This window comes from Oncorhynchus keta, chromosome 6, assembly GCF_023373465.1.
Source record: "Oncorhynchus keta strain PuntledgeMale-10-30-2019 chromosome 6, Oket_V2, whole genome shotgun sequence".
NCBI lineage: Eukaryota > Metazoa > Chordata > Actinopteri > Salmoniformes > Salmonidae > Oncorhynchus > Oncorhynchus keta.
Window position 1 is genome coordinate 13,276,304 of NC_068426.1, and position 10,966 is coordinate 13,287,269.

The window sequence follows — 10,966 nt, forward strand, 5'->3', positions numbered from 1 at the left end:
AGTGACAGTAACGACATGCCTACCGTTACTGTAAAAAGGAAGTGACAGTAACGACATGCCTACCGTTACTGTAAGAAGGAAGTGACAGTAACGACATGCCTACAGTTACTGTAAGAAGGAAGTGACAGTAACGACATGCCTACCGTTACTGTAAGAAGGAAGTGACAGTAACGACATGCCCACCGTTACTGTAAGAAGGAAGTGACAGTAACGACATGCCTACCGTTACTGTAAGAAGGAAGTGACAGTAACGACATGCCTCCCGTTACTGTAAGAAGGAAGTGACAGTAACGACATGCCTCCCGTTACTGTAAGAAGGAAGTGACAGTAACGACATGCCTACCGTTACTGTAAGAAGGAAGTGACAGTAACGACATGCCTACCGTTACTGTAAGAAGGAAGTGACAGTAACGACATGCCTACCGTTACTGTAAGAAGGAAGTGACAGTAACGACATGCCTGCCGTTACTGTAAGAAGGAAGTGACAGTAACGACATGCCTGCCGTTACTGTAAGAAGGAAGTGACAGTAACGACATGCCTGCCCTAATGTAAGAAGGAAGTGACAGTAACGACATGCCTGCCGTTACTGTAAGAAGGAAGTGACAGTAACGACATGCCTGCCGTTACTGTAAGAAGGAAGTGACAGTAACGACATGCCTAACGTTACTGTAAGAAGGAAGTGACAGTAACGACATGTCTACAACTACTGGAAGAGGGAAGTGTCAGGGTGTAGCCACGTGCAAGCGAGTCAGATCCTCAGCGTGCTGTCTGTCCTACGATCAGAGACACCGGTCCCGATACCAAGGATTTACAAATACACATCAATATATAAATAATATCAACTAGAATTTCAATTTGAAGCAAAAGGAAGCAGATGACAGGTGAGTGTGAGCGACAGGTATGAATGAGTACCCCATGGTTTAGTACATCGGGAAGGATCTAATTAATGATAGATGTAGCGCGTTAGAATTAATGCTATATACTGTAACCCAATGTTAACGCCAATAATATATTAGCGGAAGTATGCTTTATGTCTGGTTAATAAAACAGTCCTATATGCATGTATGTTGTATAGGTCTAACACCCTGTATAAGAATACCCATATACTCTTAAGTTTGTCACTGAATACTTCGTGTCAGTTTTAGAAGCGAAGTGGTAGCAGACTTTTGCCATCTGGCTCATTCAAGACATAGCCTTGTCTATACTGAGCTACAGGCTTCTGAACATGGTAGAAAACGTGAAGATCGTTAATTACGTTGTAGCCTACAAATGATGGTGGGATGGTATGGAGATGCTCGTCTCCCTTTAAGTTGTAGACTTAGAACGTGTGACAGGCTGAAATCACCAAGTGCAAAAATATGACTTGATTTCAGATGCGATAAGATGACTGATATCTAACCATTGTGAAATTAAAATAGGAGTATAATAAAATCAGGGGGGAAATCAGATTATTATTATCACCATGTTTAGTAGAGGGGGTTTGTAGTTTTTATCAGTGATCAACATAGATGAAGTAAAATGAAAGAGTGCAAACTCGCCTTCAAAACATCCTGAATCCCCAGCCGCCTGACAAGCCGGATTGTGGTTATTTTCAACACACCGGTATTTCAAGGAGCGACGCGTTCTGAAGTTATCCTCTGTCCCTTGTTTTTATACAGACCCAAGAGTACCAGGATGGCTACCCAGAAGAGTGCCCCAGTGGACCGGTGAGTTACTCACTTTTAATTGGTTGGATCATCTGAGACAAAAACCTGTAGGAAGCAGCTTTCACAAACTTCCTCACTCACTTTCCCTATTATCTGAGCACTGGATGGCGATCAGAGACGAAATCGCATGGTATATTGGTAATTACTCAGTAATAATAACCTAGGAATTACTTGTTTCTTTGGAATTCATAACATTAAGCACCACTAGGTAGTGAGTGTGTTGTAGGAGCGGTTGTGATGTGGCATGTGAGTGATGTCTTCTGTCCCCCAACAGAGGCTGTGCTGTAGCCGTCATCATCTTCATCCTGGTACTGGGCACACTGCTGCCATGGAACTTCTTCATCACTGCCATGGAGGTACCACAGCTTCTCTGTCACACCCACACAGCATCACTGCCATGGAGGTACCACAGCTTCTCTGTCACACCCACACAGCATCACTGCCATGGAGGTACCACAGCTTCTCTGTCACACCCACACAGCATCACTGCCATGGAGGTACCACAGCTTCTCTGTCACACCCACACAGCATCACTGCCACGGAGGTACCACAGCTTCTATGTCATACTCACCCACCCACACAGCATCACTGCCATGGAGGTACCACAGCTTCTCTGTCACACCCACACAGCATCACTGCCACGGAGGTACCACAGCTTCTCTGTCACACCCACACAGCATCACTGCCATGGAGGTACCACAGCTTCTGTCACACCCACACAGCATCACTGCCATGGAGGTACCACAGCTTCTCTGTCACACCCACACAGCATCACTGCCATGGAGGTACCACAGCTTCTCTGTCACACCCACACAGCATCACTGCCGTGGAGGTACCACAGCTTCTATGTCATACCCACCCACCCACACAGCATCACTGCCGTGGAGGTACCACAGCTTCTCTGTCACACCCACACAGCATCACTGCCATGGAGGTACCACAGCTTCTCTGTCACACCCACACAGCATCACTGCCATGGAGGTACCACAGCTTCTCTACCTCATCACAACCTGTCACACAGACTCACAACAAACATTTTAACTGATTGACATGGATGAATATTACACATTCAGGCAATACTGTCTAATATTAGTTTGTTCTGTGTTGAGAGTAGGGGGCTTGTGTCACCTCTGTTCTCCCATTGTTTTCTGCTGAAGTATTTTGACGACCGCCTCAAGGGGACCGCGTCAAGTATCGGATCGACCTTGGTTACTAAAGGAACCACCCCAGTTACTAAAGGAACCACCCCGGTTACTAAAGACTACAAGTTTGCCAGCTGGATGACTCTTCTAGCCCAGTTACCCCTCCTCCTCTTCACCCTGGCCAACTCCTTCCTGTATCAGCGGTGAGCAACAACTACAGGGTTCTATGTGTGTTACTGTTGTTTCCACCTCTATGGTGTAGTGGTCTAACTCAACCTTTATCTTGTGTGGCGGTAGGATCAAAGAGAAGATCCGGATTACTGTCAGTATGTTCTCCATCCTCTTCCTCCTCACTGCAATCATGGTGTGCCCATGCAGCCTCACAGCTTCTTCTCTATCACCATGGCAACTATATGGTTCATCAACTCCGAGTTGGTTCCCACCCGTCTTCATGTCTATGGGTCCGGTTGTATATAATGTAATTAGTAATCATATACACTACTGTTCAACATTTTGGGGTCACTTATAAATGTCCTTGTTTTTGGAGGAAAAGCTGATGTCCATTAAAATAACATCAAATTGATCAGAAATGTAGAGTAGACACCCGCAAAACACCAGTCTCAACGTCAACAGTGATGCTGGCCTTCTAGGCAGAGTTGCAAAGAAAAAGACATATCTCACTGGCCAATAAAAATAAAAGATTAAGATGGGCAAAAGAACACAGACACTGGACAGAGGAACTCTGCCTAGAAGGCCAACATCCCAGAGTCGCCTCTTCACTGTTGACGTCGATACTGGTGTTTTGTGGGTACTATTTAATGAAGTTGCCAGTTGAGGACTTGTGAGGTGTCTGGTTCTCAAACTAGACACTAATGTACTTGTCCTCTTGCTCAGTTGTGCACTGGGGCCTCCCACTCCTCTTTCTATTCTGGTTAGAGACAGTTTGTGCTCTTCTGTGAAGTACACAGCATTGTATGAGATCTTCAGTTTCTTGGCAATTTCTCGCATGGAATAGCCTTCATTTCTCAGAACAAGAATAGATTGACGAGTTTCAGAAGAAAGTCTTTGTATCTGGCCATTTTGAGCCGGTAATCAAACCTTCAAATGCTGATGCTCCAGATACTCAACTAGTCTAAAGAAGGACCGTTTTCTTGCTTCTTTAATCAGAACAACAGTTTTCAGCTGTGCTAACATAATTGCGAAAGGGTTTTCTAATGATCAATTAGCCTTTAAAATGATACATTTGGATTAGCTAACACAACGTGCCATTGGAACACAGGAGTGATGGTTGCTGATAATGGGCCGCTGTACACCTATGTAGATATTCCATAAAATAATCTGCCGTTTCCAGCTACAATAGTCATTTACAACATTACCAATGTCTACGCTTTATTCCTGATCAATTTGATGTTATTTTAATGGACAAAAAAAGTATTTTCTTTCCAAAACAAGGACATTTCTAAGTGAGCCCAAACGTTTGAACGGTAGTGTAAGTAGAGTAGCATCACTATTTTACCTGATGAAAATGTGTTCCGAGGAGTTTTCATGTGTAAATACACTAATTTATATCACATCCCCTTTCTCTCTCATACATCCCCTCTCTCTCACACATCCCCTCTCTCTCACACACATCCGCTTTCTCTCTCACACACATCCCCTTTCTCTCTCACACACATCCCCTTTCTCTCTCACACACATCCCCTTTCTCTCTCACACACATCCCCTTTCTCTCTCACACACATCCCCTTTCTCTCTCACACACATCCGCTTTCTCACACACATCCCCTTTCTCTCTCACACACATCCCCTTTCTCTCTCACACACATCCCCTTTCTCTCTCACACACATCCCCTTTCTCTCTCACACACATCCCCTTTCTCTCTCACACACATCCCCTTTCTCTCTCACACACATCCCCTTTCTCTCTCACACACATCCCCTTTCTCTCTCACACACATCCCCTTTCTCTCTCACACACGTCCCCTTTCTCTCTCACACACGTCCCCTTTCTCTCTCACACACGTCCTCTTTCTCTCTCACACACGTCCCCTTTCTCTCTCACACACGTCCCCTTTCTCTCTCACACACGTCCCCTTTCTCTCTCACACACGTCCCCTTTCTCTCTCACACGCCCCTTTCTCTCTCACACGTCCCCTTTCTCTCTCACACACACGTCCCCTTTCTCTCTCACACACACGTCCCCTTTCTCTCTCACACACACGTCCCCTTTCTCTCTCACACGTCCCCTTTCTCTCTCACACGTCCCCTTTCTCTCTCACACGTCCCCTTTCTCTCTCACACACACGTCCCCTTTCTCTCTCACACACACGTCCCCTTTCCAGGTTAAGCGAGCAGTGTGTCAAGAAGCATTGCAGCTTGGCAGGGTCGTGTTTTGGAGGACGCATGGCACTTGACCTTTGCCTCTCCCAAGTCCTTGCGGACGTTGCAGCGATGGGACAAGACTGTAACTACCAATTGGATATCATGAAATTTGGGAGAGAAAGGGGTAAAAAAAAAAATGAAAATAAATGATTAACAAATACCATATACCTTATAGAGGAGCTATTAATAATTCATTCATTTATGTGTGGCTGGCTTCAACAATAAACCCATAATAACCAGTGGTGATTTTTGAGGCCAGTGGGACCAAAGAAGCCCTGTTCATGATGCAGCAGACTGACAGTCACAGCAGGTCATCTGTCCTGGCAGTCTTCAAAAAGGTGCCTTGTCCTCCCTCTATCCCACTGTCATTCAAATCTCAATTCAAATACCATTCTTTTCTCAAACATTTCCTTAACATTTTGTTTGTTACTGTTGTACAGATTTGGGTGATGGCCCTCTGTGTGACGTGTGTGCTGGCTGTCACACTGTCAGTTTTCCCTGCTGTCAGAGTAAGTGAAGAGTGTGTATGGAAACAAGGAATGGGGTGAGCAAACAGTCGGGATAATAGCCTAGTTATGCCCAGTTAAGACAGTTGTGGTTGAATAGAGCAGAGAGGGTGTGGGATTGAACTTTTTTAGCACGGCTCTGCTGCAGTCGTAACCTGATTGGCTGCTTGCTATGCTGAACAAACTGGATCACACCTGTATGTTTGTCTTTCAGACCGATACTTTCTCTGTATCTGCTGCTTCATCGTCTTTAACGTCATGCACCTGATTGGCCGCAGTGTCACCTCCATGGTTCAGTGGGTGAGTGACGTCTGCCCTCTGTCCCCTTCCTTTACTACCAGTAACTGCAATAAATAGCCGCTCCAATAACTCAAAACATGTTTCTCCTGCCTAACAGTCTCTGTTTGTCTTTATCCATCCACAGCCCTCAAAGAGAAGCGGTCTGTTCCCTGTGCTCGTGGTCTCCCGTGTGGTCTTCATCCCTCTCATCATGCTGTGCAACACTGACAACCGCCAGTACCTGCCAGTCCTGTTACATTTACATTTACATTACATTTAAGTCATTTAGCAGACGCTCTTATCCAGAGCGACTTACAAATTGGTGCATACACCTTATGACAACCAGTGGAACAGCCACTTGCATCTAAATCTTGTTGGGGGGGAGAAGGATTACCTACCCTTACTTACCCTATCCTAGGTATTCCTTGAAGAGGTGGGATTTCAGGTGTCTCCGGAAGGTGGTGATTGACTCCGCTGTCCTGGCGTCGTTCTCCCATGACATTGCTTTCCTTGTTATCATGACATTATTCGCCTTATCCAATGGATATTTCATCTGTCTCTGCATGTCTTACGCACCTCAGTGAGTCACCAAATTGATATCTACCTGAATTTATTTCACAGTTTTGTCAAATTCTGTTTTTGTTTAATTCAATATAACTTGTTATTATGTTGTAGCAATTTGGGCAGTTTGTTCCACAGTATCTGACCTGTTCTCTTCCCCAGGTTGGTGAGGGCTAAAGACTGTGAGACAGCGGGGGCCTTGATGACCTTCTTCTTGGCTCTGGGTCTGTCTCTAGGGGCAGCGCTCTCTTTCCTCCTGAGGAACCTGCTCTAGAGGCAACTGGCCCCTCACAAATGTTTTATGAATATTTATGATTTACTCACTGAAGGGAAATAGTGCCATCTGCCCAGTACAGTTGAACCTGGAATTCATCTGTGAATAGCACACTTCTCCAGCGTGACAGTAGCCATTGAAGGTGAGCTTCTGCCCAGGACAATGAGCACACAGACAGTTTGTGCAGAAAATCTTTGGTCGTGCCAACCAACAGTTTCATCAGCTGTCCGGGAGGCTAGTCTTGGACGATCCCTTAGTTGAAGAAGCCGGATGTGGAAGTCCTGGGCTGGTGTGGTTGTGAGGCCGATGGATGTACGACATAATTTTAGAGAATTTGGCAGAAGAGAAATGAACATGCAATTCGCTGGCAACAGCTCTGGTGGACATTCCTGCAGCCAGCGTGACAATTGCACGCTCCCCTCAAAATTGAGGCATCTGTGGCACTGTATTGTGTGACAAAACTGTACATTTTAAAGTGGCCTTTTACTGACCCCAGCAGAAGGTGCACCTGTGTAATGATCACGCTGTTTAATCAGCTTCTTCATATGCCACACCTATTAGGTGGATGGATCATCTTGGAAAAGGAGAAATGCTCACGAACAGGGATCTAAACAAATCTGTGCACAACATTTTTGCGAAATAAGTTTTTTGTGCATATGGAATATTTCTGGGATCATTTATTTCAGATCATGAAGCATGGGACCAACACTTTACATGTTGTGTTTATATTTATGTTCAGTGTATATACATTATATCTATCTATCTATATATATTTTTACTATTTTCTACATTGTAGACATCAAAACTATGAAATAACACATAGGCATCATGTAGTAACCAGAAAAGTGTTAAATAAATATATTTTATATTTGAGATTCTTCATAGTAGCCACCCTTTGCCTTGATGACAGCTTTGCACACTCTTGGCATTCTCTCAACCAACCAATGTAGAAAATAGTCCAAATAAAGAAACCCTTGAATGAGTAGGTGTGTCCAAACTTAACTGTTATTGTATATATTTTTTTATGGAAGTATTTTGTTCTGGTTGAGGATTTTACTTTTGTATTTTTATACTGTATTTATTATTTTCCTTTTCACTATATTGTTATTGCATTTCATGATCATTTAAAGGTATTTCATACACAATATTGCAGCCTCTGTCAAGACTATTTTTACAGGAAAAGACTGAGGTCTATGGCACATAGACATCATGTATTCCATTCATTTTTTTGTCACTGTCTGACATGTCGATGGTTTAATAAATTAAATAAAAACGTTTGCAGAAAGACAAAGAATGTTTCCCCTCTGTCTCTCTTCCATGCCTGTTAGCTAATGCAGGCAGCAGGGGACTTGGATTCGGGGTAAACTTTGAACATTGGGATATTGAAGACATGATGGATCAAACGCATAGTATTTAAAGGAGTGAGAAGGTAATGGTTCTCTGTAGTAAGACAACTAAGCTTGGAATGTGTTGAGTGCAGGGGAAACGATTGCATGTGGCAGTACTGATAAGAGGAGAAACCGTTGAAGGCTCATGTCACTTAGTTCCCTGCTTAGCAGGAAGGAAGCAATGTTTAGAGATGAGGAGGAGACTCCACCCACAGTGGGGTATGAATACCACCACAGTGGAAGCCATTTCTTTAACGTCATGAATACAGCTGTATCGACCCTTTGGGGAGAATTAAACTTGGTTAAGCTTCTCCAGTGTTCTTGGGTTATTTACTCTGATTGAACGTAACAGGAGTAAATATGGTAGCTAATAGCAAACTCCATGTGCTCTTATACTAGGAGCCATTACATGCTTGTCCTGACGAGAGGACAGTTAAACGTGTATCGAAAGCGTAACTTCTCAAATCATGCACTAATATAGGATGGTATAAAGAGATGCAAAAAAAAAACATTTGAATGTGATCAAACTCATTTAACACAGTAGTAAAACCATGTTGTCTTTGTCAGGGTTCCTCCCATAGAGTTATGCCACCTCAGAGGAGTCTGCAGGTTCCTCATAGAGATCAGTATCCTCCCAGGCCTCCTGTGTGTCCTCCTCTAGCTGTAAGTTCTGTTCCTGGAGCAGAGCCTTGCTCCACAGCAGAACCTTGTCCAGCCCAGCCTGTTCCAGGATCAGGGAGAAACACTGCTCTGCCTCCCTCCGGGCCTGACACAGGACACACAACCCTTTGATGTCATCTCCACTTCCTGAGACCGGGCACTGACATTATACCGTTGTTACAAGACCATGGTGCTTGCCTACGGAGCTGTGAGGGGAACGGCACCTCAGTACCTCCAGGCTCTGATCAGGCCCTACACCCAAACAAGGGCACTGCGTTCATCCACCTCTGGCCTGCTCGCCTCCCTACCACTGAGGAAGTACAGTTCCCGCTCAGCCCAGTCAAAACTGTTCGCTGCTCTAGCCCCCCAATGGTGGAACAAACTCCCTCACGACGCCAGGACAGCGGAGTCAATCACCACCTTCCGGAGACACCTGAAACCCCACCTCTTTAAGGAATACCTAGGATAGGATAAAGTAATCCTTCTCACCCCCCTTTAAAAGATTTAGATGCACTATTGTAAAGTGGCTGTTCCACTGGATGTCATAAGGTGAATGCACCAATTTGTAAGTCGCTCTGGATAAGAGCGTCTGCTAAATGACAAATGTAAATGTAATGTAAATGTTGTTGGTACCTGACTTTAGATGTGCTTAACTCTGGCTGAATAGTGATTACTGGTAAGGAGGGATATCAGCAGAGTTGCTACTCTATGCTGAACTCTGACCTGCCAGTGGTGCAGGAGCAGCAGTGGTCTGCTGTTGACATTCTCCGATCACCTCTGCCAGCTCAGATTGATACTCAGCGCAATGCACCCTCATCTCCTTCCTAAGTCACACAAAAGGAGGGCTGAATATTGTTCAGCACAGTATTCTTCTGTGAGCTGAGCTCCCCTCCCCCCATGGTCTTCAGATACAGTTACACCTGTAGTTGTTGTTGCCACTGTGCCCTGGCAGTGCTGTGATGTCTTGACGTTGAGCTACTTGGACACCTCTTTCTGAACCCTACACCTGGCTTCTGACTTCTGCTTCTCTGCTCTCAGCGTCTTCTCCTCGCTCGTTGCTAGTTGCTTGTAATCATGTAATCAGAGAAGAATATGTTATCATTAGCCTAGATAGAAACCTTCCACAGTTAAAAAGTATTTAAGTGAAGTTAAGAATTTATCAGAAATTCACATACTTCACTGCCTTCTCTCGTAACAGTGCAGGTAAGTCTTTGTGAGCTGGACATAATTCTAGCGAGGTCCCACTTCACCCCCGGGTATGGGGTCTTCTTGACATTCTTCAGGGTTTCCTTAGATGTACTGACAGCCTGATCCCCTGCAGCATTCACCTGGAAACTAAAAGGCTATGACACAGTGGAATACATTCCCTGCAACCTCCCTAAGTTGGATGTAGTCCGGTTGATGATAGGATGGAATGTGAGCTTCTTCTCCACTCTCGTTGGAAGGAGGCAACGAGTAGCCAGCTGGGCACATCTTTCTACCTCTTATCACTCCATTCTCACCGCTTGGAACAACTTGATATTCTGAGAAATAGAACACACGTAACATCGCCTGGCACGTTATTTCACACGGGAAAAACAATTTCAAGTGATTTTCAGCTGTCACATAATTTTTAAAATTCATCTACAAGAGCAAAATATCTGTGAAAGCATTGGACTTTTTCTCAATTGTATCGCATTGAAATGAATATTCTCTGCCAGCCTTCTGTTTATGTTTACTTATGTTTGTGTTGTCGTCTTGTACCACATTGTGTTGATTCTCTCGACTGAATATGAAATCCTAATCGTAAGTACTAAGTTTAGAAGAGATATTTGACACTTTTTTGTTTGTGTGAGTGAAAGAGAGAGAGAGAGAGAGTGGGCGTGCAGGGGTTTGGGGGAATTAGACACTCAACATATGAATTATGTTTGCCCAGTCAATGCTTCTGCATGTGAACCTAGCAGAACGGTAGGCTACTGACACTGCTGTTATATGATGGACCCAGAGTAGGAAACTTTCCTTCCTCTCAGACATGGGCTGCACTGGAGGGTGGCTGGTCTGGGTTATGTAGCCCCACTTGGAGTATGT

The 10,966-nt window shown here is 44.6% G+C and overlaps 1 protein-coding gene across 13 annotated transcripts; it reads left to right on the top strand.

Annotated features, from left to right (window-relative positions):
• The first annotated feature begins 567 nt into the window (after positions 1 to 567).
• On the top strand, positions 568 to 6,396 carry LOC118385628 (LIM domain-containing protein A-like). 13 transcript variants are annotated; one of them, XM_052520772.1, is made up of 11 exons: positions 568 to 882; positions 1,660 to 1,707; positions 1,982 to 2,400; positions 2,446 to 2,492; positions 2,865 to 3,052; positions 3,147 to 3,327; positions 5,192 to 5,355; positions 5,472 to 5,569; positions 5,672 to 5,740; positions 5,952 to 6,037; positions 6,162 to 6,396. In XM_052520772.1, exons 2-7 carry the CDS (start codon positions 1,676 to 1,678, stop codon positions 5,261 to 5,263), a joined length of 939 nt encoding a protein of 312 aa, XP_052376732.1. In that variant the 5' UTR covers positions 568 to 882; positions 1,660 to 1,675; the 3' UTR covers positions 5,264 to 5,355; positions 5,472 to 5,569; positions 5,672 to 5,740; positions 5,952 to 6,037; positions 6,162 to 6,396. The 13 variants fall into 13 exon arrangements, with proteins under 13 accessions (XP_052376732.1, XP_052376731.1, XP_052376728.1 ...); XM_052520771.1 differs by having other exon boundaries at positions 1,982 to 2,204; positions 2,446 to 2,688; XM_052520768.1 differs by having other exon boundaries at positions 1,982 to 2,492.
• Positions 6,397 to 10,966: the final 4,570 nt, after the last annotated feature.